This window comes from Chrysemys picta, chromosome 3 (genome assembly GCF_011386835.1).
Source record: "Chrysemys picta bellii isolate R12L10 chromosome 3, ASM1138683v2, whole genome shotgun sequence".
Lineage (NCBI taxonomy): Eukaryota > Metazoa > Chordata > Testudines > Emydidae > Chrysemys > Chrysemys picta.
In genome coordinates, this window is record NC_088793.1 from 712,387 (window position 1) to 738,432 (window position 26,046).

The 26,046-nt window shown below is 60.6% G+C and overlaps 1 protein-coding gene across 6 annotated transcripts in view; it reads right to left on the reverse strand.

Annotated features, from left to right (window-relative positions):
* IFT172 (intraflagellar transport 172) overlaps positions 1-26,046 on the reverse strand; it is a 105,219-nt gene that overhangs the window by 12,487 nt on the left and 66,686 nt on the right. For 4 of the 6 annotated variants that reach the window (XR_010600012.1, XM_005293612.4, XM_065590020.1 and 1 more), the window contains 22 exons: positions 22,914-22,991; positions 20,735-20,983; positions 19,614-19,692; positions 19,103-19,223; positions 17,564-17,708; positions 17,398-17,487; positions 16,708-16,805; positions 14,238-14,373; positions 14,035-14,151; positions 13,591-13,733; positions 12,977-13,070; positions 12,697-12,761; positions 12,358-12,538; positions 11,773-11,882; positions 11,366-11,495; positions 10,126-10,224; positions 8,863-8,972; positions 7,958-8,021; positions 7,342-7,428; positions 2,767-2,883; positions 2,145-2,255; positions 796-915 (listed from right to left, as the gene is read on the reverse strand). Coding sequence is in view for 4 of the 6 variants with exons in the window: in XM_005293612.4 (XP_005293669.2) it covers positions 796-915; positions 2,145-2,255; positions 2,767-2,883; positions 7,342-7,428; positions 7,958-8,021; positions 8,863-8,972; positions 10,126-10,224; positions 11,366-11,495; positions 11,773-11,882; positions 12,358-12,538; positions 12,697-12,761; positions 12,977-13,070; positions 13,591-13,733; positions 14,035-14,151; positions 14,238-14,373; positions 16,708-16,805; positions 17,398-17,487; positions 17,564-17,708; positions 19,103-19,223; positions 19,614-19,692; positions 20,735-20,983; positions 22,914-22,991 (2,544 nt within the window). In the remaining 2 variants the exon portion in view is untranslated. The remainder of the gene's footprint in view (positions 1-795; positions 916-2,144; positions 2,256-2,766; positions 2,884-7,341; positions 7,429-7,957; positions 8,022-8,862; positions 8,973-10,125; positions 10,225-11,365; positions 11,496-11,772; positions 11,883-12,357; positions 12,539-12,696; positions 12,762-12,976; positions 13,071-13,590; positions 13,734-14,034; positions 14,152-14,237; positions 14,374-16,707; positions 16,806-17,397; positions 17,488-17,563; positions 17,709-19,102; positions 19,224-19,613; positions 19,693-20,734; positions 20,984-22,913; positions 22,992-26,046) is intronic. The other 2 variants (XR_010600013.1, XM_065590019.1) reach the window with 1 other exon arrangement.

Genomic DNA, 26,046 nt, shown 5'->3' on the forward strand with positions numbered 1-26,046 from the left:
TGTCCTCTCTCTGCCCCGTCCGTATCCCAGAGCCCAGTGTCTGAGCCCTGGAGAGCTCTGTCCTCTCTCTGCCCCGTCCGTATCCCAGCACCCAGTGTCTGAGCCCCGGAGAGCTCTGTCCTCTCTCTGCCCCGTCCGTATCCCAGCACCCAGTGTCTGAGCCCCGGAGAGCTCTGTCCTCTCTCTGCCCCGTCCGTATCCCAGCACCCAGTGTCTGAGCCCCGGAGAGCTCTGTCCTCTCTCTGCCCCGTCCGTATCCCAGCACCCAATGTCTGAGTTACGGAGAGCCCTGTCCTCTCTCTGCCCCGTCTGTATCCCAGCACCCAGTGTCTGAGCCCCGGAGAGCCCTGTCCTCTCTCTGCCCTGCCCGGATCCCAGCACCCAGTGTCTGAGCCCCGGAGAGCCCTGTCCTCTCTCTGCCCCGTCCGTATCCCAGCACCCAGTGTCTGAGCCCTGGAGAGCCCTGTCCTCTCTCTGCCCTGCCCGGATCCCAGCACCCAGTGTCTGAGCCCCGGAGAGCCCTGTCCTCTCTCTGCCCTGCCCGGATCCCCAGCTGCTGCTAGGGTTCCTCCCGTGCGCTGGCTTGCAGCTGTCACTCTGCTCTCACAGCAGGGATCCCCAATGCCACCCCTGGCTCTAGCGGGCCCGGGGCACCATTCCCATGTTCCCCCAGGCAGCACCCGCTGCAATGGCTGAATGCACTGGAGAGGGCCACAACCTGGTGTTTTGCCTCCAGAGCCCTCTGCCCATGGATCCCAGAGATGGAGGCCGAGCACAGGGCACGGCAGACCTTACCAGCTGCTTCACACCCTGCGCGGCGGAGCGGGTGGCATAGTAGTGCGATATCAGCAGCATGGTCTCAAACTCCTCGTGCGCGGGGGTGTTCGCTTCGCTGGACTTCACCAGGTTCTCACACTGCAGAGAGAGGGAGCGTGTGAGCATGTGGAGCCCGTGGCAGCCAGGCCACAGAGCATGCAGGGCAGGGCAGGGCAGGGGGGTCGGCAGGGCAGGGCAGGGGGGTCGGCAGGGCGGGGAATCAGTGGATGCTAAGCAGTGCTGCGAGAGGTTGGAAGGGGCAGAGGGAGCTGTGGGCGCTGAGCAGTGGGGGGGGCAGAGGGAGCTGTGGGCGCTGAGCAGTGGGGGGGGCAGAGGGAGCCGTGGGCGCTGAGCAGTGGGGGGGGCAGAGGGAACCGTGGGCGCTGAGCAGTGGGGGGGGCAGAGGGAACCGTGGGCGCTGAGCAGTGGGGGGGGGCAGAGGGAGCTGTGGGCGCTGAGCAGTGGGGGGGGCAGAGGGAGCTGTGGGTGCTGAGCAGTGGGGGAGGGCAGAGGGAGCTGTGGGTGCTGAGCAGTGGGGGGCAGAGGGAGCTGTGGGCGCTGAGCAGTGGGGGAGGGCAGAGGGAGCCGTGGGCACTGAGCAGTGGGGGGCAGAGGGAGCTGTGGGCGCTGAGCAGTGGGGGGGGCAGAGGGAGCTGTGGGTGCTGAGCAGTGGGGGAGGGCAGAGGGAGCTGTGGGTGCTGAGCAGTGGGGGGCAGAGGGAGCTGTGGGCGCTGAGCAGTGGGGGAGGGCAGAGGGAGCCGTGGGCACTGAGCAGTGGGGGGCAGAGGGAGCTGTGGGCGCTGAGCGGGGGGGGGGGCAGAGGGAGCCGTGGGTGCTGACAGTGGTGGGCAGAGGGAGCTGTGGGCGCTGAGCAGTGGGGGAGGGCAGAGGGAGCCGTGGGCACTGAGCAGTGGGGGGCAGAGGGAGCCGTGGGCGCTGAGCAGTGGGGGAGGGCAGAGGGAGCCGTGGGCACTGAGCAGTGGGGGGCAGAGGGAGCTGTGGGCGCTGAGCAATGGGGGCAGAGGGAGCCATGGGCGCTGAGCAGTGGGGGGCAGAGACCCGTGGGCGCTGAGCAGTGGGGGGCAGAGGGAGCTGTGGGCGCTGAGCAGTTGGGGGGGGCAGAGGGAGAAGTGGGTGCTGAGCAGTGGGGGGGGGGCAGAGGGAGCCATGGGCGCTGAGCAGTGGGGGGCAGAGAGACCCGTGGGCGCTGAGCAGTGAGGGGCAGAGGGAGCCATGGACGCTGAGCAGCGCCGGGGGCTGGGGGGCAGAGCTCTGAGCTCCGCTGCGGGTTAGGGTCTCGCCAGCAGGGGCACCGCGGTTGCACTCACCAGGTTGAAGAGGACGTCGCGCAGGTCGGCCCAGCTGGGATAGGCCTCGGTGCTGTTCATGCCGGGCGCGTTCACCATCTCCACAAAGAGACGCTTGTAGATGTTGAAATTCTGCATGAGAAGGGAAGCCACATATCCTGGGCACCGGGTGGGAGCTGAGGGGAGCCCCAGTCTCCCCCGCCGCGCGAGGGAACACAGACGGGAGGTCCCAGCAGCTACACATGCACACAGTATCCTGCAGCGACGTGTCCAGCCAGCATGCAGGGAGCAGTGGTCCCAGAACTGCCCCCTGGCAACGCAGGCTCCTCCCCAGGCCTCTCTCTACAGCCCAGTCTCCCAGGAAAGAACAAGACAAAGTGGCACCTGGCAGGACCTTGGCCTCTCCCCAAACGCAGCACACGTGGGGTAGATCCTCAGCCTCCTCCCCATCTAGGAGGCAGAGGGAGCGGGAAGTGGCCGCAGACCCAGCGGGGAGGGGCCCCTGGGGGTGCAGAGCTGGGTCCTACACCACCTTCCCTACAGACATGGCCCGGAGAGAGAGCGGCATGGCCAGAGCACAAGGCCCCAGCCTCGGGGCCAGGGCTGGAGAGGATCCCGGTGCTGCACTGAACATCTCCTTTACCTGCAGGTTGGCAGGGGCTCCGTGCTGGACATACAGGCTCAGCGCTTTGTCATAGCTGCCTTCCCGGATGAGGTGGGTTGCGTACAGAGCAACGTACTTGTGCAGGACCTTATAATTCTGGAGCAGGGACAGAGAGAGGAAGCAATGGCCGGGTCGGGCTTTAGATCCAGATCCTCTGTAGAACTTACTCACCATCTCATGATTAACTCCTCCACTCATTTGGGTGTCACCTCGGCATTTTACCAGCAGTGATTTGATATTTTCTGTCAGACCACTGATCTGGATATAGAACAGCACTGGACAGAGAACAGAGCGCTTCTGGACCCCACTAGAAACACCCCCGTTAGACAAAGATTTCCTATTCAGCCACTTCTTACAATCTACCATGTAAACAGCTTTTGATCCACTTATTATGGACTGCAATGATTTTGTATAATGCTAAGTTTTTCATCATGTCATAGAATCATAGACTATCAAGGTTGGAAGAGACCTCAGGAGGTATCTAGTCCAACCCCCTGCTCAAAGCAGGACCAATCCCCAACTAAATCATCCCAGCCAGGGCTTTGTCAAGCCGGGCCTTAAAAACCTCTAAGGATGGATGCATTTGTCCTTGTTAAATTTCATCCTATTTACTTCAGGCCATTTCTCCAGTTTGTCCAGATCATTTTGAATTTCAACCCTGTCCTCCAAAGCACTTGCAACATGCACATGGCTTTTCTTGTTTTATTTTTTGCCCTCCTTATGTACAATAGAGAACTCCTTGCTTGGGCAAAATTCCCATGGAAATCTGAGTAAATTCATCTGGCAGTTTTGTCTCTTAGGATGGAAGAATCCCATGCACCACTATGGGCTGGGGACCGACTGGCTAAGCTGCAGTTCTGCAGAAAAGAACCTGGGAATTACAGTGGATGAGAAGCTGGACATGAGTCAACAGTGTGCCCTTGTTGCCAAGAAGGCTAACGGCATTTTGGGCTGCATTAGTATGAGCATTGCCAGCAGATCGCGGGAAGTGATTATTCCCCTCTATTCGGCACTGGTGAGGCCACACCTGGAGAACTGTGTCCAGTTTTGGGGGCCCCACTACAGAAAGGATGTGGACAAATTGGGGAGAGTCCAGCAGAGGGCAAAGAAAATGATCGGGGCCTGGGACACATGACTTACCAGGAGAGGCTGAGGGAACTGGGCTTGTTTAGTCTGCAGAAGAGAAGAGTGAGGAGGGATTTGATAGCAGCCTTCAACTACCTGAAGGGAGGTTCCAAAGAGGATGGAGCTCAGCTGTTCTCAGCGGTGGCAGATGACAGAACAAGGAGTAATGGTCTCAAGTTGCAGTGGGGGAGGTTTAGGTTGGGTATTAGGAAAAACTTTTTCACTAGGAGGCTGGTGAAGCACTGGAATGGGTTACCTAGGGAGGTGGTGGAATCTCCTTCCTTAGAGGTTTTTAAGGTCAGGCTTGACAAAGCCCTGGCTGGGATGATTTAGTTGGGGTTGGTCCTGCTTTGAGCAGGGGATTGGACTAGATACCTCCTGAGGTCTCTTCCAGCCCTGATATTCTATGATTCTATGTGCACATACCATGGATTTATATAGAGGCAATATGATATTTTCTGTCTTTTCTAATGGTTCCCAACATTCTGTTCGCTTTTTTGACTGCCGCTGCACATTGAGCGGATGTTTTCAGAGAACTCTCCACAATGACTCCACGATCTCTTTCTTGAGTGATAACAGTTAATTTAGACCCTATCATTTTATAAGTATAGTTGGGATTATATTTTCCAATGTGCATTACTTTGCATTTATCAACACTGAATTTCTCCTGCCATTTTCTTGCCCAGTCACCCAGTTTTGTGAAAAGAACAGGAGTACTTGTGGCACCTTATAAATAAATTTGTTAGTCTCTAAGGTGCCACAAGTACTCCTGTTCTTCTTTTTGCGGATACAGACTAACACGGTGTTGCAGAGTGTGGGGGAGTCAGGGCCCTGCACCCCTCTTCCTGAGATTTACTGCGACTCTTAACCAGCCAGTAAAGCAGAAGGTTTATTTAAGGACAGGAACACAGTCTTAAGCAGAGCGTGTAGGTACGACCAGACCCCCTCAATTAGGTCCCTCTGGGAGGTTCAGGGAGCTTAGACCCCAGCTTGGGGTTCCCTGCGTTGCACCACCCAGCCCCAAACTGAAACTAAACTAAAACTCCCCTTGCTGCTGCTCTCTTCCCCCTCCCCCCAGCTCCTCCTCTCCTTTGTTCAGTCTCCCGGGCAGAAGGTGTTAATTCTCCCCACCCCCGTTCCTGGCTCAGGTTACAGCTCAGGTAGCTTCCTTCAAGGGAAGTCCCACATCCCCACTGCAATCCCCCTGCAACATTCCCAGGTCAAATCTGCCCTGCTCCCTGCTCCGTCACACACGGCTGCTACTCTGAAACCTGTCATACAAACATTGAATCTATCGCCCCTTGTAAGTATTCTCACACTTCTCATCAAACTGTCTGTACTGGGCTATCTTGATTATCACTTCAAAAGTTTTTTTCTCTTACTTAATTGGCCTCTCAGAGTTGGTAAGACAACTCCCACCTGTTCATGCTCTCTGTATGTGTGTATATATATCTCCTCAATATTATGTTCCACTCTATATGCATCCGAAGAAATGGGCTGTAGCCCACGAAAGCTTATGCTCTAATAAATGTGTTAGTCGCTAAGGTGCCACAAGTACTCCTGTTCTTTTTGCGGATACAGACTAACACGCCTGCTACTCTGAAACCAGTTTTGAGAGATCCTTTTGTTGCTCTTCACAGTCTGCCTGGGACTTAACTATCCTGAGAAGTTTTGTATCATCTGCAAATTTTGCCACATCACTGTTTACCGTTTTTTCCAGATCATTTATGAATATGTTGACTAGGACTGGGCCCAGTACAGATCCTTGGGGGACACCACTATTTACCTCTCTCCATTCTGAAAACACCATTTATTTCTACCCTTTGTTTCCATGAGAGAATCTTCCCTCTTCCCATGACAGCTTACTTTGCTTAAGAGCCTTTGGTGAGGGACCTTGTCAAAGGCTTTCGGAAAATCTAAATACACTATATCCACTGGATCCTCCTTGTCCAAATGCTTGTTGACCCCCTCAAAGAATTCTAGTAGATTGGTGAGGCATGATTTCCCTCCGCTAAAACCATGTTGACTCTTCCCCAGCAAATCATGTGCATCTATGTGTCTCACCATCTTGATCTTTACTATAGTTTAAATCAGTTTGCCCGGTACTGAAGTCAGGCTTACCGGCCTAGAATTGTCGGGATCACCTCTGGAGCCCTTTTTTAAAATTAGGATCACATTAGCTATCCTCCAGTCATTTGGTACAGAAGCTGATTTAAATTATAGGTTACAATCTACAGTTAGGAGTTCTGCAATTTCACATTTGAGTTCCTTCAGAACTCTCGGGTGATACCATCTGGTCCTGGAGACTTATTACTGTTTAGTTTGTCCATTTGTTCCAAAACCTCCTCTAATGACACCTCAATCTGGGACAGTTCCTCAGATTTGTCACCTAAAAAGATTGGCTCCGGTTTGGGAATCTCCCTCACATCCTCAGCCGTGAAGACCGATGCAAAGAATTCATTTAGTTTTTCTGCAATGGCCTTGTCATCCTTGAGTGCTCCTTTAGCCTCTCGATCCAGTGGCCCCACTGGTTGTTTAGCAGGCTTCCTGCTTCTGATGTACTTACATTTTTTTTTTGCTATTACTTTTGGAGTCTTTGGCTAGCTGTTCTTCAAATTCTTTTTTGGCCTTCCTAATTGTATTTTTACACTTCATTTGCCAGTGTTTATGCTCCTTTCTATTTTCCTCATTAGGAATTAACTTCCATTTTTTAATGGATGCCTTTTTGTAACTCACCGCTTCTTTTACTTTGTTGTTTAGCCACGGTGGCACTTTTTTGGTTCTCTTACTCTGTTGTTTAATTTGGGGTGTACAGTTAAGTTGAGGCTCTAGTACGACGTCTTTAAAAAGTTTCCACGCAGCTTGCAGGGATTTTATTTCTGGCACTGAACCTTTTAATTTCTGTTTAACTAATGCCCTCATTTTTGTGTAGTTCCCCTTTCTGAAATTAAATGCTACTGTGTTGGGCCGCTGTGGTGTTTTCCCCGCCTCAGGGATCTTAAATTTAATTATATTATGGTCACTATTACCAGGTGGTCCAGCTATATTCACCTCTTGGACCAGATCCTGTGCTCCACTTAGGACTAAATCAAGAGAGAAGACTGAGAGGGGACAGGATAAGAGTTTTCAAGTATGTGAAAGGTTGTGACAAGGAGAAGGAAGAAAAATTGTTTTTCTTAACCTCTGAGGATAGGACAAGAAGCAATGGGCTTAAATTGCAGCAAGGGAGGTTAAGGTTGGACATTAGGAAGAAACTTCCTAGCTGTCAGGGTGGTTAAGCACTGGAATAAATTGCCCAGGGAGGTTGTGGAATCTCCATCACTGGGGAGTTTTAAAAGCAGGTTGGACAAACCCCTGTCAGGGATGGTCTAGCCTGGCCTGCGCAGCGGGGCAGAGCTGTGAGCACAGTGCCCAGGGCTGGAGCGGTACCTGCTTGGCCGCGGTCTCCAGGCACTTCTCCCACTGTTCCCGCTCCGCATACATGTCCAGGGCAGCCATGACATCCACCCCCACTAGCTGTAACAGAAGAGAGCCACGACACCCTGAGAACGTAATGAGCAGGGGAGGTGCCCCCTGGCGTGGGCGCTCAGCCCCCCACTGCTCCCCAGCATGGGCACCCAACCCCCCCCCCCCAAGCATGGGCGCCCAACCCCCCACAGCTCCCCAGAATGGGCACCCAGGCCCCACACCTGTCCCCAGCACGGGCACCCAGCCCCCACACATCACACCATTCCCCAGCATGGGCACCTAGCCCTCCACTGCCCCCCAGCACGGGCACCCAGCTCCCCACTGCCCCCCAGCATGGGCACCCAGCCCCCACGCATCACACCGTTTCCCAGCACGGGCACCTAGCCCATTGCCCCCCAGCATGGGCACCCAGCCATACACGCATCACACTGCCCTGCACGTTAGCACCCAGACCCCCACACAATGCACCACCCCCAGCACAGAATGGCCCTGCCCCCTCACCCAGCCCCATGGGAGGGCCCTTTGGGTACAGAATGACCCTGGCCCCCTGCCCAGCCCCAGACAAAAACATTCATACCGAATCTACTTTGCCCTGATGCTTTAAATACTCCTTATAGCGCTGGTCCACGTACTCCTCCGACCTGCAGGGCAGAAGGAGACTTTGTTGGCAGCCAAACCAAGGGTGCCCTATGGCCACCATGGGGAGGCGCCCAGAGTGGAGCACAGGGTCCTGGTGGGGGTCCCATTGCAGCTGCAGTGACAGGGACAAGGAGCGACCCAGCTGGGGTGCATCTGCCAGGACCTGGAGGGAGAGCAGGCCCTTGTGGCACCTGGAGGTGAAGGCAGACAGACATCCCACCCCCTGGCAGGAGGCTGCGAGGGAAGGGAGGCAGGGAGGAGGCACGGAGGTCCCTGGGGGGAAGGCAGTAGAAAACTGTGTGCAGGGACAGGACCAGAGCACTCCGGACGGGAGGGGATGGAGACAGACAAAAGGGGACGGGGGTAGGACTGAAAGTGCCTTAAGGGCGGTAGGGGGAAATGGGGCTGAGGGTGACTGGGGGACAGTAGGGGAGTGGGGGAAAGAGGGGAATCTGCAGGGGGCAGTGAGGGGGGACGGATGGAGGGGAACCTGCAGGGGGCAATGGGGGGGGCAGGACGGAGGAGAACCTGCAGGGGGCAGTGAGGGGGGGACAGGACGGAGGAGAACCTGCAGGGGGCAATGGGGGGGGGCAGGACGGAGGAGAACCTGCAGGGGGCAATGAGTGGGGGACAGGATGGAGGGGAACCTGCAGGGGGCAGTGAGGGGGGGACAGGACGGAGGGGAACTTGCAGGGGGCAGTGGGGGGAGACAGGACGGAGGGGAACCTGCAGGGGGCAGTGAGGGGGGGGACGGATGGAGGGGAACCTGCAGGGGGCAGTCGGGGGAGAGGATGGAGGGGAACCTGCAGGGGGGCAGTGGGGAGGACCAGACCTGAGGGTTACCTGGGGTCGAGCTCCTTGGCCACACGTTTTGCCTTGTTCCATTCCTCACCCTCAATGAAGGCATCAATGGCTTCTCGGATGAGGTCCAGGTTGAGGTAGAGCTCAGCTGCCTGCAGAAGGGAGCAGGGTCACGCTTGGCCATTGTCACCTGGAGCTCCAAGGCCAGAGGCCATCTGCGCCCACTTGTATGGAGCCCACACCATGGGGCCAGAGCCCTGACTGCAGCCCCTGGGCAATGCTGCATTTAGCCCAGGTCCTGTCTGCCCACACAGGCCAATGCCAGAGGTTTCAAGGGGAGTGAATTTTGTATCATTTGCAAATTTGGCCACCTCACTGTTCCATTGTGAAGACTGGCCACTAATTCCTACTCTTTGTTTCCTATCTTGTAACCAGTTACTGACCCATGAGAGGACTTTCCCTCTTCCCATGACTCCTTACTTTGCTCAAGAGCCTTTGGTGGGGGACCTTGTCAAAGGCTTTCTGAAAATCCAAGCACACTATGGTGATTGGCTCACCCAATATTTCATACTCCTAGCCTCAGGACACAGCGCCTGTCTCCTTCTCTGGGACACGATGCCCCCTTCCCTTCTCGCCCCCCTGGTCAACATGCAGAGACTGCATGGCCTCCAGCGCTCCCTCCTCACTTCCCCCGCTGTTGTGCAGAGGCCTGGACCCGAAGGCGTCCAATTCTAGCTGATACTTAAAGCTGTTTATACAAGGCAGCAAAGATCAAAGACAGAGTGGACTGGTCCCACCAAAGCGGCTCCTGATCCCGCCCAAGCACTGTGCTGAGATGGCGTCTGAGAAGCGAAGGAGAAGGGAATCTGAAATCAATGGACCCAAACTGGGGTGTGGGAAATGAGACGTAATTGGTGGACAGAAGGAGGGGACGCGTCATTCCACCCCAGACCCTTTGGGGCTCCTTATATGGAGACGAGGTGGGAAATCGGGACTCACGACTCTTGGCAAGTTGTTCCAGTAGTTAATGACTCTCACTGCTAAACATTCACACCTTATTGCCTGTCTGAATTCTTGCTTCAGCTTCCAGCCATGGGCGCGTTAGCCCTGTCTCTGCTAGACTGAAGCGCATGTTATTAAATGTTTGTTCCCTATGTAGGTACTCACAGACTGTAACCAAAACCAACAAGGAGTCTGGTGGCACCTACCCCCTGAGACTGTAACCAAGTCACCCCTTCCCCGTTCATCCCACTGACATTAACACCTCCCTCCCTTCAGCACTGCGCTGACAGCAGCAGCCCGTACCGCGCTGTACTTCTTCATGGCCACCAGCTGGGGTCCCACCAGCCGCGTCACCTCCACACTCCGAGGCTGGCCCAAGAATTTAATGGCCAGCTCAGCTGCCTGCAGGACAAAAGGCATCAGCAGTGCAAGGGATGGGAGCTGTCAGAGAGAAGGGGCCTGTCGGGGAGAGCCAGGCCCCGGCCCTGAGACTGGGGGAAGGGGCCCTTTGGGGAGAGCCAGGCCCCGGCCCCGAGACTGGGGGAAGGGCCCTTTGGGGAGAGCCAGGCCCCGGCCCCGAGACTGGGGGGAAGGGCCCTTTGGGGAGAGCCAGGCCCCGGCCCCGAGACTGGGGGGAGGGGCCCGTCGGGGAGAGCCAGGCCCCGGCCCCGAGACTGGGGGGAGGGGCCCGTCGGGGAGAGCCGGGCCCCGGCCCCGAGACTGGGGGGAGGGGCCCGTCGGGGAGAGCCGGGCCCCGGCCCCGAGACTGGGGGGAGGGGCCCGTCGGGGAGAGCCGGGCCCCGGCCCCGAGACTGGGGGGAGGGGCCCGTCGGGGAGAGCCGGGCCCCGGCCCCGAGACTGGGGGGAGGGGCCCGTCGGGGAGAGCCGGGCCCCGGCCCCGAGACTGAGGGGAGGGGCCCGTCGGGGAGAGCCGGGCCCCGGCCCTGAGACTGGGGGGAGGGGCCCGTCGGGGAGAGCCAGGCCCCGGCCCTGAGACTGGGGGGAGGGCCCTTTGGGGAGAGCCGGGCCCCGGCCCTGAGACTGGGGGGAGGGGCCTGTCGGGGAGAGCCAGGCCCCGGCCCCGAGACTGAGGGGAGGGGCCCGTCGGGGAGAGCCGGGCCCCGGCCCTGAGACTGGGGGGAGGGGCCCGTCGGGGAGAGCCAGGCCCCGGCCCTGAGACTGGGGGGAGGGCCCTTTGGGGAGAGCCGGGCCCCGGCCCTGAGACTGGGGGGAGGGGCCTGTCGGGGAGAGCTGGGCCCCAGCCCCAAGATTGGGGGAAGGGGCCCCGTTGGGGCAAGCCAGGCCCCGGCCCTGAGATTGCAGGGAGGGGCCCCATCGTGGACAGTCCAACCCTGGCCCTGGCGGTTGTGTGGGGCACAGCCATCAATGGGACACTGGTGCCCAGCTCATCTCTCGGGTCTCAGTCAGCCTGAAGCCCCCAGAGACGTGTGGGGGTTGGGCATGGTGTCTCTTTGGGGTGGGGGAACCAGTGTATGGTGGGGCCCCTGGGGTACCAGAGGAGGGGCGGGGGCTCAGGACTTACCTTCAGCCAGCACTTCTCCACCAGCAGGCTGTTACTGGGATCCTGTACCTTCAGGTAGCAGTCCACAGCCCTGGCGTATTCCCCAGCCTGCTCCCACTGCCGAGCCTGCTCCAGCATGCCCTCCACGCCTCTGCCAGGACCAACACAGGAGATGAGCCCGTGCTGGGCATGGGGAGATGGTGCAGGGATCCTGGCGGGGCCAGGCCCGGGCATGAGCCCTGCACACAGGGAGAGGCAGGTGCAGGGATGGAGAGAGGTTCGGCTGGTGCTGTCTCCAGCCCCCGCCCAGTGCTCAGGGAGGCAGCATGCAACGGGCTCTGGGGCCCCGCTGCAGGGAACTCAGCCAAGCACTGGACGTCCCTGCACCAGCTCAGCTCAGTGCCCCCAGGTGAACAGCCTTGGCCTACCTGGTCCCTTTCTTGGCAGCCTCCTTGTCGTACTCCTCCTGCAGCACCTCCAGCCGGCTGGGGACGTACTCCTTACAGGTCCGCAGGGCGTCGCTCCACATGCCGGCCTCCTGCGCCAAACACACCAGGGCCAGAGTGGGGAGGGTCTTTGCTCAGCCTGCTGGGCTCCCAGCACCCCAGGGCCCCTGATCCAGCCCCTCACCCCCTCACTGCTACTACCATGGAGGGGACACCACAGCCCCTCCTGAACCCCTCCACCCCCTCACAGCTACACCTGGGGAGGGACAGGGGAGGTGGGAGTGATGATGGCGGGTTCCCCGCCCAGACACTGATCTCTCGGGGGGATGATGGGGGGTTCCCCGCCCAGACACTGAGCTCTCGGGGGGATGATGGGAGGTTCCCCGGCCAGACACTGAGCTCTCGAGGGGATCATGGGGGGGTTCCCCGCCCAGACACTGAGCTCTCGGGGGGATCATGGGGGGGTTCCCCGCCCAGACACTGAGCTCTCGGGGGATGATGGGGGGGTTCCCTGCCCAGACACTGAGCTCTGTGGGGTGAAGTGACATCGCCACTGGCCGCACCCACCTTGTAATATTTCACGGCCAGCTCTGGCCGCTGGGCCCGCAGGAGGAAGGCCTCTGCTTTCTGGAATTCCTTCTGCTCAAAGGCGAAGCGAGCCTGTCCCACGAGCACGTTGGCCACGCTGTCCGGGTCGTGAGCCTCAGCCACGCGCTGGGCAGCGTCCCAGTTCTGGTTGTGGACAAACCTGGGGAGCCAAGGAGACATGCCAGCCTGGGTCCAGCACATTGGGGTGGGGGAGGGAGCATGAGATCGACTGGAGAGAAGAGCTGTCAGGCTGGGGTCAGGCACGGGAGCAAGGCCCCCTGGTCTGGAACCTGGATTCAGTCAGCAGGGGGCACTCACATTAGCACCGCTTCCTTGGGCTTCCCAGCTTTAATGAACTCGGCCTCGGCCTCTTCGAACTTGCCCTAGGACAGAGGAGAGCAATCTGCTTAGGCACCGTGGCCTCCCGCTCCTCACCCCGGCCAGGAGGGGCAAGGGCTTCACAGAGCCGGCTTACATGCTCCGGGCCTCCGGGCTGCAGCCACGCCACTTCCCTGGGGGGGGCGGAAGAACCTGCCTGGTGCAGGCCCCCGGGTGAGTGCTCTGCAGTCTGGGCACAGTGCAGGGCGTGGGGTCGTACCTCGTCCTCCAGGAACATGGCGTACTTCAAGTGGATCTCGGGTGTCTTCTGCTTCAGCGAGAGCCGGGCCAGTTCGAACGCAAAGTCAAAGACGCTGTGACGAGAGGAAAGGGATGGGGGTGAGCCGAGCTAGGTCCTGGCTGTGCCCCATGTGGAGCGGACCGGTGGGGGAGGGCTGGTGCTGGCAGGCAGAACCCAAGGCGAGGTGGGAGGCTTGTGAGGGGAGAGCTGAGGCTGGGACCCTGCACAGGAGATGGCTGATGGTGCAGGCAGTGAGAGAGGACAGGGCAGGTGCTGATGCTGTGACAGGAGGCTGCCCCAGTGGGTGGCAGCTTGTGGTGCTGCTGCTGACTTGGCCCCTGACCCCCACCCCTGCAGGTGGAAGCTCTGCAAAGCCTCACCTCCCTCAAGCCAAGATGGGAAAAGCTCCTTCCCAGCCCCCCAGGGATGGGAGGTGGGCAGCGGTCCACACAGCCGCTCCTCCTCGGTCCCTGTGGGATGCAGATGGAGCCTCCATCCCGTGGCCTGTAGCTGCTGTGAGTGAAGGACATTCCCCAGGCCGGGCTTTGCTCTCCCTGTGCCAGGAGGTGAGCTCCTAGCCTCAGGACACTCACCCATTATCTGTTGCATGGTCGATAGCCATTTCCAGAAGCCCAAACTTATTGAGGAGTTTCACGGCAGCTTCCCCTCCGAGGCTCTTTGCCCACAGATAGGCCACATGCTTGTAGGAATTCGCCCCCCCGTGGGCCTTGGCTACCTGTCCAAAGCAAACAGAGCTGAGTCTCCCAGGGGGCTCCTTGCTGGAGCAAGTCCGTCCCCAACTCAGACCCTTCCCCAAGTTACAGCCTCCCTGTGGCCCGGTGAGGAGGAGGCAAGGACCTGCAGGGGACAGAGTGCAGAGACCTCCCTTCCTCCTCAGCATTGCTCACCCAAGAGGGCAGCAGACATGGATCCCAGCATGCAATGCTCCATCCTGACCCAAGCACTAGGCACTGCGGCTAGACACATACGGGGACCTGCTGGTGCCATGCCCTGTCCTGTTAAAGAGCTGCTGTTACCCTGTACGCTTCCTCCCACATGTCATTCACTCTGTACATGTTCACTGTGACCTTCCAGTCCTTGGCTTCCAGGTAGTGGTACTCAGCCTCCTGCCAGCGGCCCTCAGCCGCCAGCTCCTGTGACAGGAGACGGTGTGTTAGCGAGTGTCCCGAGCCCTCCCCACTGGGGTGACAGATCCTTGCCCGCTCCCCGAGAGCTTTACCTTCCCCAGATGCAGGTGTGTGTCACTCAGCAAGTCCTTGTGGTACTTTGCTACCAGGCGAATCATCTCATCATACATCTTACACTTTTTATACATGGTGATAGCCAGATCAGGTTCCTCCACCATGATGTACAGCCTGAGAACACAAGCATGGACATGCTGAGACTGCCGCTGGGCCAGGCCCGGGACACAGGCGCGGCAGGTGCAGACTCTGCCGCTGGGCCAGGCCCGGGACACAGGCGCAGACTCGGCCGCTGGGCCAGGCCCGGGACACAGGCGCGTCAGGGGCAGACTCTGCCGCTGGGCCAGGCCCGGGACACAGGCACAGCAGGCGCAGACTCTGCCGCTGGGCCGGGCCTGGGACACAGGCGCGGCAGGCGCTCACTGCCGCTGGGCCGGGCCTGGGACACAGGTGCGTCAGGGGCTCACTGCCGCTGGGCCGGGCCTGGGACACAGGTGCGTCAGGGGCTCACTGCCGCTGGGCCAGACCCGGGACACAGGCGCGGCAGGCGCTCACTGCCGCTGGGCCAGGCCCGGGACACAGGCGCGGCAGGTGCAGACTCTGCCGCTGGGCCAGGCCCGGGACACAGGCGCGGCAGGCGCTCACTGCCGCTGGGCCAGGCCCGGGACACAGGCGCGGCAGGCGCTCACTGCCGCTGGGCCAGGCCAGGGACACAGGCGCGGCAGGTGCAGACTCTGCCGCTGGGCCAGGCCCGGGACACAGGCGCGGCAGGCGCTCACTGCCGCTGGGCCGGGCCCGGGACACAGGCGCGGCAGGCGCTCACTGCCGCTGGGCCAGGCCAGGGACACAGGCGCGGCAGGTGCAGACTCTGCCGCTGGGCCAGGCCCGGGACACAGGCGCGGCAGGCGCTCACTGCCGCTGGGCCAGACCCGGGACACAGGCGCGGCAGGCGCTCACTGCCGCTGGGCCAGGCCCGGGACGCAGGTGCGGCAGGCGCTCACTGCCGCTGGGCCAGGCCCGGGACGCAGGTGCGTCAGGCGCTCACTGCCGCTGGGCCAGGCCCGGGACACAGGCGCGGCAGGCGCTCACTGTCACTGGGCCAGGCCCGGGACGCAGGTGCGTCAGGGGCAGACTCTGCCGCTGGGCCAGGCCCGGGACGCAGGTGCGTCAGGGGCAGACTCTGCCGCTGGGCCAGGCCCGGGACACAGGCGCGGCAGGCGCTCACTGCCGCTGGGCCAGGCCCGGGACGCAGGTGCGTCAGGGGCAGACTCTGCCGCTGGGCCAGGCCCGGGACGCAGGTGCGTCAGGGGCAGACTCTGCCGCTGGGCCAGACCCGGGACAAAGGCGCGGCAGGCGCTCACTGCCGCTGGGCCAGGCCCGGGACACAGGCGCGGCAGGCGCTCACTGCCGCTGGGCCAGGCCCGGGACACAGGCGCGGCAGGCGCTCACTGCCGCTGGGCCAGGCCCGGGACGCAGGTGCGTCAGGGGCAGGCTCTGCCGCTGGGCTGGGCCCGGGACACAGGCGCGGCAGGCGCTCACTGTCGCGGGGCCGGGCCCAAGAACCCATCTGCTCCCAGGCCAGCTGGAGCAGAGCATGGGCTGAATACTCATCCGACAGGAAATGGTGCACGGCATGTCGTGTTGATGAAAGGTGTGGGACTGAGTGCTGTGGAGATGGACGGCACCATGTAACCTACCCACACGGGCGATGGCAGGGCCACCTTCCCATCCTGTCCCTACCAGTCTGCCTCAGCTCTCCCCTGCAGGGACCCTCCTGGGCTCTGGGGCCCAGTCATGCCTTGGCCTCCCTGCTGAGGCTGCCAGCAGCCCCAGGGGTTGATGACAACTTGGTGATGTGGACCCCAGCTCCCTTCGTTTAGACCACTAAAAAGCTTATGTCACTGCTACCCTGGGATCGATTGGACCTAGTGACTTACATGGGAATGGCCCAGTATCCCATTCCCTACCACCCCCTCAGCAATCCTGTCCTGGGGCTGACTAGAGCCAGTCCCCATAGAGGAGAAAGGCCTTGGATGGCATTCCCAATCCCCCAGCCAGTCAGTCCACTCAAGCTGGGATAAGATAGGAGCTGGCACTCACTGGAGGGAAAAGGCCCCGATCACCCTCCTGAGCCAGCCACTGGATGTGGTCCAGCTCCGCTCTGCCATGTGCAAACAGATGCTCCACCCCTAGGAATCCAGCCTGGCCTCTCAGCTGGAGGCTACAGAGGCATGTGAGATGGCTCAAGGGCCACGTGGCTGAGCGGTGACATGTGACCTGCAGGGGGTTTCTCTTCCCCACCCTCAGCCTGGAACTCCCCTCCAGTCCCAGGAAAGCGCCTTTGTCCTCCCAACATAAACCAACCTCACAGCAAGACTCCTAGGGCACATTCTTGGCAGCCTGGCTGGGGACTGGACTCTGGAGAGACTCAGCCCTGCCCTGCTCCAAGTCCCCCGGGCCGCTACCGAGGCCTAGCCCCCCACCCATGGTGTCCAGGCAGACACTCACCGCTCTGCTTCCTTGTATTTGCCCTGCGTCTCCATCTCTTGAGCCTGGGTGATGTAAAGCATGGACACGTCTTCCTGCCTCATGCACTTGGTCGCCAGCTGCAGGGAGACACGAAACAGGTTCCAGCCCCCTACCCAGCAACCGCAGCGTAAAGGGGACAATGAGAATTTGGGGAGAGACCCCCAATCCCCTCACAGATCTGCTCCGGCTCCCTGCTGAGCTAGCCAGGCAGGCCACGGCATACGAACCCAGCCATTCCCCCCGGGAATGCCAGCTGGGTGTGTGGGGGACTCAGCTCTGAAGCCCTAGGCACTGATTCCAGGCACTCACTGAGCACGGCGCTGGGGACAGACACTGACCCCTTTCCCCCCGGGATGCAGATGCTGCAGCCACAGCAGACTGTGGGCGCTTGGTGATGCAACTCAGAGAGAGCAGGGCTGAGCCCGGGGGGTGCCCAGTCCTTTAGAGAAGTGCTGTTATTCAGGCCAGAGCCGGAAGTGGAGGGAGACACAGACAGGGCACAGGGAGCAGTGGCCTACCCCGTTCTGTGGCTGGGAGCTCGCAGCGACCCTTTGGGAACTGAGCACTGCCTGCAGGCTGCTGAGCCCAGGGCACCAGGAGACATTTACTGCTTTGGAAAGTGGGGAGCAGGACCCGAGAGACTCAGCCGCCTTTAGCCTCTATCCCTACCTTGTGTGCCTGCTCCCAGAGCCCCGCCTGCGTGTACATGTCAATCGCATCCTTGGGCCGATCTCCTTTGATGTACAGCTCCTCTGCAACCTGTGGGGAAGAGGACAGCAGGTGAGCCGCCTCTGGCCGTTGTGGGGCTGGGAGATGCTGGGGGCTGGCGTCTCACCTGGTACTCCTGCAAGGCTGCGTAGTGCTGGGCGATCCTGGGGTAGTACTTGACTGCTACCCTTTTCTCCTGTGAATCCAGGATGTAAATTGCCTTCTTCCACTGCCGGGCGCCCAGGGCTGCCTCGATGGCCTTGACGGAGCACCTAGTGCCGGAAGGGCAGAGACGCTTAGCAGGCCTGGGAGATCAGATCCGGCTGAGCTCTGCTCACTCTAGGGACAGGCAGTGAGACTGGGAACTGGGTGAGGAGACAGTGAAGCAGCCTCCCTGCTCGGGTCACCTGCATGCATGTCTGCACAGGGCACAGGGGAGCACGGAGAGTCAGAGAGAACAGCTGGCAAGGAGGGGAAGGTATCACCAGGCCGGGCATGTGGAGGAGAGAAAGTCCACCAGCACCTTAGAGAAACGGCCTAGACCAGGCTCTGGCCACCGCTCGCAGATCACGAGGAAAGGGCTGTTTAGGCTCCGAGCCTAGACTCCAGTTTCCCCATCATAAAACCACCATACACTGTGGCACAAGAGGGTACAATCAGCATCCCAAGCTGGGAGAGCAGAGGGCTCTGGGCACTGGCGGAGCTGGGTGTGAGGGAGGGAGCCCAGGGTTGGGATAGCAGAGGGCTCTGGGCACCGGCAGAGCTGGGTGTGTGTGAGGGAGGGAGCCCAGGGCTGGGAGAGCAGAGGGCTCTGGGCACCGGCAGAGCTGGGTGTGTGTGAGGGAGGGAGCCCAGGGCTGGGAGAGCAGAGGGCTCTGGGCACCGGCAGAGCTGGGTGTGTGTGAGGGAGGGAGCCCAGGGCTGGGAGAGCAGAGGGCTCTGGGCACCGGCAGAGCTGGGTCTGAGGGAGGGAGCCCAGGGCTGGGAGAGCAGAGGGCTCTGGGCACCGGCAGAGCTGGGTGTGTGTGAGGGAGGGAGCCCAGGGCTGGGAGAGCAGAGGGCTCTGGGCACCGGCAGAGCTGGGTGTGTGTGAGGGAGGGAGCCCAGGGCTGGGAGAGCAGAGAGCTCTGGGCACCGGCAGAGCTGGGTGTGAGGGAGGGAGCCCAGGGCTGGGAGAGCAGAGGGCTCTGGGCACCGGCAGAGCTGGGTGTGTGTGAGGGAGGGAGCCCAGGGCTGGGAGAGCAGAGAGCTCTGGGCACCGGCAGAGCTGGGTGTGTGTGTGTGAGGGAGGGAGCCCAGGGCTGGGAGAGCAGAGGGCTCTGGGCACCGGCAGAGCTGGGTGTGTGTGAGGGAGGGAGCCCAGGGCTGGGAGAGCAGAGGGCTCTGGGCGCCGGCAGAGCTGGGTGTGAGGGAGGGAGCCCAGGGCTGGGAGAGCAGAGGGCTCTGGGCACCGGCAGAGCTGGGTGTGAGGGGGGGAGAGAGCCCAGGGCTGGGATATCAGTGGCCTGTGGGACTCCAGCAGAGCCGCGGAGGGGAGGGCTGGTGTGCTGAACACCAGCCCCATGTCAGTAGGGTTCAGCCAGCCCACTAGTGTAAGGAGACTCACCCAAGTGCATCGCTTTCTGAGCTGCGCAGCTGCCGTGGGAATGCTCCAGCCTGGCCTTACCTGGCTTCAATGTAATGGTTAATGGCAGCATCCAGCTGTTTCTGCTGCACCAGGTGATCTCCCCAGGCCTCTTCCAGCTTCAGCACCTCGGCCGGGAACGCCACGCGAGCCAGCTCCACCGCTGCCAGGGGAGAGGAACACGTCACACCAGCCACCAGCCGGGGGGAGGAGGCTGAGCTGGCAGCTCTGAACAGGCCCTGGCAGGCGTGGGGCTGATTCGAGGAGCGCCTGGCCTCCTGCTGGCTGATCCGCCCGGGAGGAACCTGCGCTGGGGCCATGGGTGGCTACAGGAGATGGGAACTCAGGACTGGAAGGGCTGGCCTGGGGCAGCCTCAGCAGGCAATGCTGTTCCTCAGCTCATGGAGCTGCAGCTCAGAACTAGAGCAGCAATGACACGCAGCCACGTGCTCCGGGCTCTGGGGCAGCCACTCGTGCGGCATCAGGACAGGGCATCCCAGCAAGAGGCGGTGGGGGTGCTCACACCAAGGAAGGGGGAGGGGGACCACGGTACCTTTCAGGAAGGCGCAGCCCTTGCGGTAACACTCCAGAGCCTTCTGGGGGTTCCTGATCGTCTCAAACAGGTCTCCAGCCTAACGCACACACACACACACAGGCTGTCAGACAGGCTGCAGAGCCGCTGGCCCACCTGCCACGTCACACCAGGCCGGGGGCCGGTACCAGAGCGCCCAGACCCCGCCGCTGCCCCAGCCATGCACCCCGCCAGGTACAGAGCCCCCAGGCTCACCCCACAAGCCATGCACCCTGCCAGCTCCAGGGCCAGTCCCAGGCCAGAGCCCCCAGCTCACCCCACAAGCCATGCACCCTGCCAGCCCCAGGGCCAGTCCCAGGCCAGAGACCCCAGGCTCACCCCACAAGCCATGTACCCTGCCAGCCCCAGGGCCAGTCCCAGGCCAGAGCCCCCAGGCCCACCCCACAAGCCATGCACCCTGCCAGCCCCAGGGCCAGTCCCAGGCCAGAGCCCCCAGGCCCACCCCACAAGCCATGTACCCTGCCAGCCCCAGGGCCAGTCCCAGGCCAGAGCCCCCAGGCCCACCCCACAAGCCATGCACCCTGCCAGCCCCAGGGCCAGTCCCAGGCCAGAGCCCCCAGGCCCACCCCACAAGCCATGTACCCTGCCAGCCCCAGGGCCAGTCCCAGGCCAGAGCCCCCAGGCCCACCCCACAAGCCATGCACCCTGCCAGCCCCAGGGCTGGGGTCCTGGAGCCGTCACCCTGGAGCCGTCCACCAAGCCGGGGCTGGTCCTAGAGCTGCCAAGCAGCTGCCAGTTTGTTTCCTGTGGCGATGCCAGCAGGTACCATGAAGAGCTGCTTGGAAGTTCCCAGCAACTCCAGGGATGGGGACGAGGGCTCCTGCCCCAAGCCCTCTATCTCTAGGGCGCAGGGAGCTGGCGCCATAGCTCTGTGCAAGTGAGGCTCCAACTCTCCTGGGGTGGGGACTGAGGGGAGTGTGGGGGTAAGGCTGTTACTCTGTGAGAGTGGGGGGCCATGTATGAGAGATGGTGGGGAGGGGCGAGGCACTGACGACCTGGGGGGTTAGGGGAGGGAGAGGCTCTGACCCTGGGGGAGGGGGGAGGGGGAGGCGCTGACCTAGGGGGTTGGGGGAGTCTCTCACCTGCTCGTACAGCTCCCCTTTGATCAGCGCGGTGGTGATGCGGTTCATGACATCCGCATTGGCCAGGAGCTGGTCCCGAGCCATGGCCAGCCGAGCGGCTCGGGCCGGCAGTCCGGCCCTCAGGTACAGGCCGACAGCGGCCAGGTGCTCCCCTTGGCTCTCCTGCACCTCCCCAGCCTTCTCCTCCTGCTGCGTGTCCAACAGCCACTGGTAATAGCCCCGGCGCAGCGTGTCCAGCGCCGGGTGCCCCTGGGGCAGGCGGGGGGCAGCATCTGTCAGCACACGCCCCACCCTCCTGCAGGCTTCTCCCCGTGCCAGGCACAGATGCCGGCCAGAGCCCCCCAAAACCGTTACAGGCCCCCACGTTCCCCTCCACTCCGCCCCAGTGTCCCCCGAGCTCCCCTCCCCCTCTTCTCCGCCCCACAGCACCCCCTGAGCTCCCCTCTCCTCTGCTCCACCCCACAGCACCCCCTGAGCTCCCCTCTTCTCTGCTCCGCCCCACAGCACCCCCTGAGCTCCCCTCTGCTCCACCCCACAGCACCCCCTGAGCTCCCCTCTCCTCTGCTACGCCCCACAGCACCCCCTGAGCTTTCCTCTCCTCTGCTCCGCCCCACAGCACCCCCTGAGCTTCCCTCTGCTCCGCCCCACAGCGCCCGCTGAGCTCCCCTCTCCTCTGCTCCACCCCACAGCGCCCCCTGAGCTTCCCTCCCCTCTGCCCCACAGCACCTCCTGAGCTCCCCTCTGCTCCACCCCACAGCGCCCGCTGAGCTTCCCTCTGCTCCGCCCCACAGCGCCCGCTGAGCTTCCCTCTCCTCTGCTCCACCCCACAGCACCCCCTGAGCTTCCCTCTCCTCTGCTCCGCCCCACAGAACCCCCTGAGCTCCCCTCTGCTCCACCCCACAGCGCCCCCTGAGCTTCCCTCTCCTCTGCTATGCCCCACAGCACCCCCTGAGCTTTCCTCTCCTCTGCTCCACCCCACAGCGCCCCCTGAGCTCCCCTCTCCTCTGCTCCACCCCACAGCACCCCGAGCTTCCCTCTGCTCCGCCCCACAGCTCTCGCTGAGCTCCCCTCTGCTCCACCCCACAGCGCCCGCTGAGCTTCCCTCTGCTCCGCCCCACAGCGCCCGCTGAGCTCCCCTCCCCCTCCACTCAGCCCCACAGCACCCCGAGCTCCCCTCCCCCTCCCCTCCCCCCCACAGCACCCCCTGAGCTCCCCTCCCCCTCCCCTCCACCCCACAGCACCCCCTGAGCTCCCCTCCCCCTCCACTCAGCCCCACAGCACCCCCTGAGCTTCCCTTCCCCTCTGCTCAGCCCCACAGCACCCCGAGCTCCCCTCCCCCTCCACTCAGCCCCACAGCACCCCCTGAGCTTCCCTTTCCCTCTGCTCAGCCCCACAGCACCCCGAGCTCCCCTCCCCCTCCACTCAGCCCCACAGCACCCCCTGAGCTTCCCTTCCCCTCTGCTCAGCCCCACAGCACCCCGAGCTCCCCTCCCCCTCCACTCAGCCCCACAGCACCCCCTGAGCTTCCCTTCCCCTCTGCTCAGCCCCACAGCACCCCGAGCTCCCCTCCCCCTCCACTCAGCCCCACAGCACCCCCTGAGCTTCCCTTCCACTCTGCTCAGCCCCACATGCCTCCCTTCCCCAGCCTTGTGTTCCCCCATGAGCCCCTCTCAGTTCCATTCCCCAGCTGCACGGCCCAGCAGGATGTGCTGCCTTTCCTCCCAGGCCTCCTCACCTGCCAAATCCACAGCCCCCAGGCCCGCTGCAGACCCAGGTACCTTCCCCGCCTGCCTGATAACAGCCTCCTCCCCCCGCTGCCAGCCGCAGGAATCCTCCTTCCTTGCCCCCTGTCCCTGGCGTCACAGCCAAGCCCCTCATTCACCCCCTGCCCTGTTCCTCCATTCCCTTCTGCACCTCGGCGCACGCTGGAGTGATAACAACCCCCCCACACCTTCTTTACCGCAGAGGCCTTGCCCAGGCTGGGAGCCCCCAGGCACCTCCCCACTCAGCCACCTGGCGCTGAACTGGCTCATCCGAGTCCAACTGGGAGCCTCCCAGGCAGGTGCAGGCTCCCCGTGACAGAACCCACACTCAGACGTTATCCCCCAGCGGCAGATGGAGCACCCCAGCGGGGCCCAGTCCATGGGCAAGGGAGGGCAAAGCGCAGTATACACCGTACCTTGGCCTCTGCCACCACAATGCACTCGTCCCACATGTGCAGCTCCTGGTACATTTCCATGGCCTCCTCCACCGCGTTCTGGGCACAGAGAGCAGAGCGTTACTATGGGGCGGGCTTCCCTCTCTGCTGACTTGTCAGTCTGAGCCTGGGGAAGACCCTGCCACATGGGGTTAGCTCCCAAAACGAGGCCAGGCTGAGCACTTCAGCCAATGAGTCCGGAATGCTGGGCAGCAGGGTAAACCTCACAGCCAATAAATGAGCCCCCCGCGCCTCAGGGAAACCTCGCTCCCACTAGAAGAGCTGTGAGAACGATGAGAAACCTGCCTCACAGTGACAGACTCCAGGAGCTGAAGGTGAAGGGGTGACTTGATCACACTCTCTAAATACCTACATGGGGAACAAATATTTAACAACGGGCTCTTCAGTCTAGCAGAGAAAGGTCTAACACAATCCAGTGGCTGGAAGTTAAAGCTAGACAAATTCAGACTGGAAATAAGGTGCAAATTTTTAACAGTGAGGGTAATTAACCACAGGAACAATTTACAAAGGGCCGTGGTGGATTCTCTATCATTGGCAATGTTTAAATCAAGACTGGATGTTTTTCTAAAAGCTCGGCTCTAGGAATTATTCTGGGGAAGTTCCATGGCCTGTGTTCTACAGGAGGTCAGACTAGATGATCACAATGGTCCCTTCTCTAGGGAAGTATGAGCCTCACCGCACTGCAGGGCAAACCTCACAGCCAGTTGTGGAGAGGTTATATAGTTCCTGGTCCCGAGGGTCATCAGACAGGACCAGGATGTGGTGCAGTGGGGAGCTTAAGAAATGTAGGAAGGAAGGGAAGGGAGTTCTCTAGACGCTGCTTAAAGCTTGGCGCTCTGTGCTTATGTCCTCACACCACAGGGTGTCAGCAGCGGGAAATCCCTCTCTCAGGGGTAAAGGAAAGACTCCCACAGCAGCAGAGAGGTGAGGGAGTGGGAACAGTGGAAAGCCAGGGAGCAGAGCTGCGAAAGCTGCAGCAGGAAGGGTGCAGGGTCCTCTCAGCGCAGCAACTGGGCCCATAGCACAGATGACTGCTAGAGAAGTTTGATTTTGGAAACTCAGGGAGCATTCTTGCTGGATCCGTAGGTCTGAGTGATTCCGGGTGGCTTATGATTTACAGAGAAAGCACAAGAACAGCAGGTACATGCCCTGATATTTGCCATGAGTGATGCTGCTGTTGTGTGCCATACCCATCTGGCCGAGGAAAAGCAAGAAGACTCCAAAGCTGTGACAGAGTGGAATTTTCTGTAATATTTTTGTGAATGATGCGCATGGCAGTGACTCCCTGGCCTAGGGACTGCTGCCCCGTGGGGGCAGAAGGGGTAAAAAGCTGCTCTGGGGTAGAGCCAGAGACATGAGATCTTGTGTCAGGTAACTGTCTGGGGTGGGAGGAATGGATTGTTGAAGGACTAGCTGACACCAACCCAAATCAATGGAGGATCCTGAGAGAGCCCTAAAGACTGAACAACTGACACCTATCCACAGGAAACTCCAAGGCCTGTTCCTGCCGTGAGATCTGAACTTTGTGTTGTCAAGGTTTATGGGTCCCCCATTTGAGCCTTTGTCTACTTGCTCGCTGCTGCATCCATTAATGAAAGTGCCATTTTGGGTTGCCGTTACCGCGGCCAGAAGAGTAGGAGAGCCGGGTGCCCCAGTGCCGGCCTAGCCTGTAGAACTGCTGATGATTTTGATTGACCACATATCTGAGGTACTTCCTATGAACTTGGTTGACTGCCACATGGAAGTAGGCAACTTTTAAGTCGAGGTCGGCACACCAGTCCCCAGATCCAGGGCAGGAATAACAGAAGCTAGGGTGACCATGAGAGACTTTATCTTTTTTAAGAATTTGTTGAGTTGTTACAGGTTTAAAACTGGACTGAGACTGCCCCCCTTTGCTTTTGGGATTAGGAAATAACAGGAATAAAACCCTTTCCCTCTTGGACAGTGCAGAACCTCTTCTCTGGCCCCTGACCGAAGGAGAGATTGCACCTCCTGGAGAAGGAGCTCCACCTAGGTGTGATCCCTGCAGAGGGATATAGGCGGGGAGGAAGAGGCAGAAACAAACTGAAGGGTATATCCCACTTCCACAATGCTCACGATCCACTGGTTGAAGTAATTTGGGAGCAAGCACTGAGGAAGTGGAACAGATGGTTTGCAAATGAGGGGGAAATAGGATCAGGAGAGATGGAGACTGGCCCGGCATCCTCGATTGGCCCATCAAAATGACTGCTGGGCAGTTCCCAGGCGTCTTGAAGGGTCCAGAGCTGGAGCCGAAGCAACAGGAGGGGGAGGCCTGCACTTCTAACCCCTGCACTTCTTTTTTGACAGGTCCTGACAAGGGAGGTGGAGTGGAAAAACAGTGGATCTGTTGAGGTCAATAGCGCTTTCTGACCAGGCAGGCGTGTACAAGCCCATGGAGCTTGTTGTCCACTTGGTCTGAGAACAGAGAAGGACCCTCAAATGGCAAGTCCTGAACAGTCCTCTGGACTTCACAGGGGAGACCAGAAGACTGTAACCCTGAGGATCTCGGCATGGCAACAATGGATGCCATGGGTCTAGCTGCTGAGTCTGCCACGACCAGACCAGCCGGCAGCCATGTTCTCAGTACTAGTCTGCCCCTGTTCACCAGGGAGAAGAACTTCTGCCTGGCATTCTCAGGAAGCAGTTCTGAGAACTTCTCCATGGAGCCCCATAAATTTAAATCATAGAATCATAGAACTGTAGGACTGGAAGGGACCTTGAGAGTCATCTAGTCCCGTCCCCTGCCCTCAAGGCACGACTAAGTATTATCTAGACCATCCCTGACAGGCGTTTGTCATAAGGCCCCAGCAGAGCCTACTGGTTGGCAATTCAAAGCTTCAATCCTCTAGTTGAATAAATGTTCCTGCCAAACAAGTCCCATCTCTTTGAATCCTTTGATTCGGGGGGTGACAGCCTGATGCCCCATTCCTCTCTCTCATTAGCTGCTGTAACAACTAAGGACCCTGGAGATGGGTGGGAGTAAAGTTATTCAAAGCCGTGGGAGGGCACATAGAGCTTCTGCTCTGCTCTCTTTGAGGTGGGAGGCAATGAAGATGGGGTCTGCTATAGCACC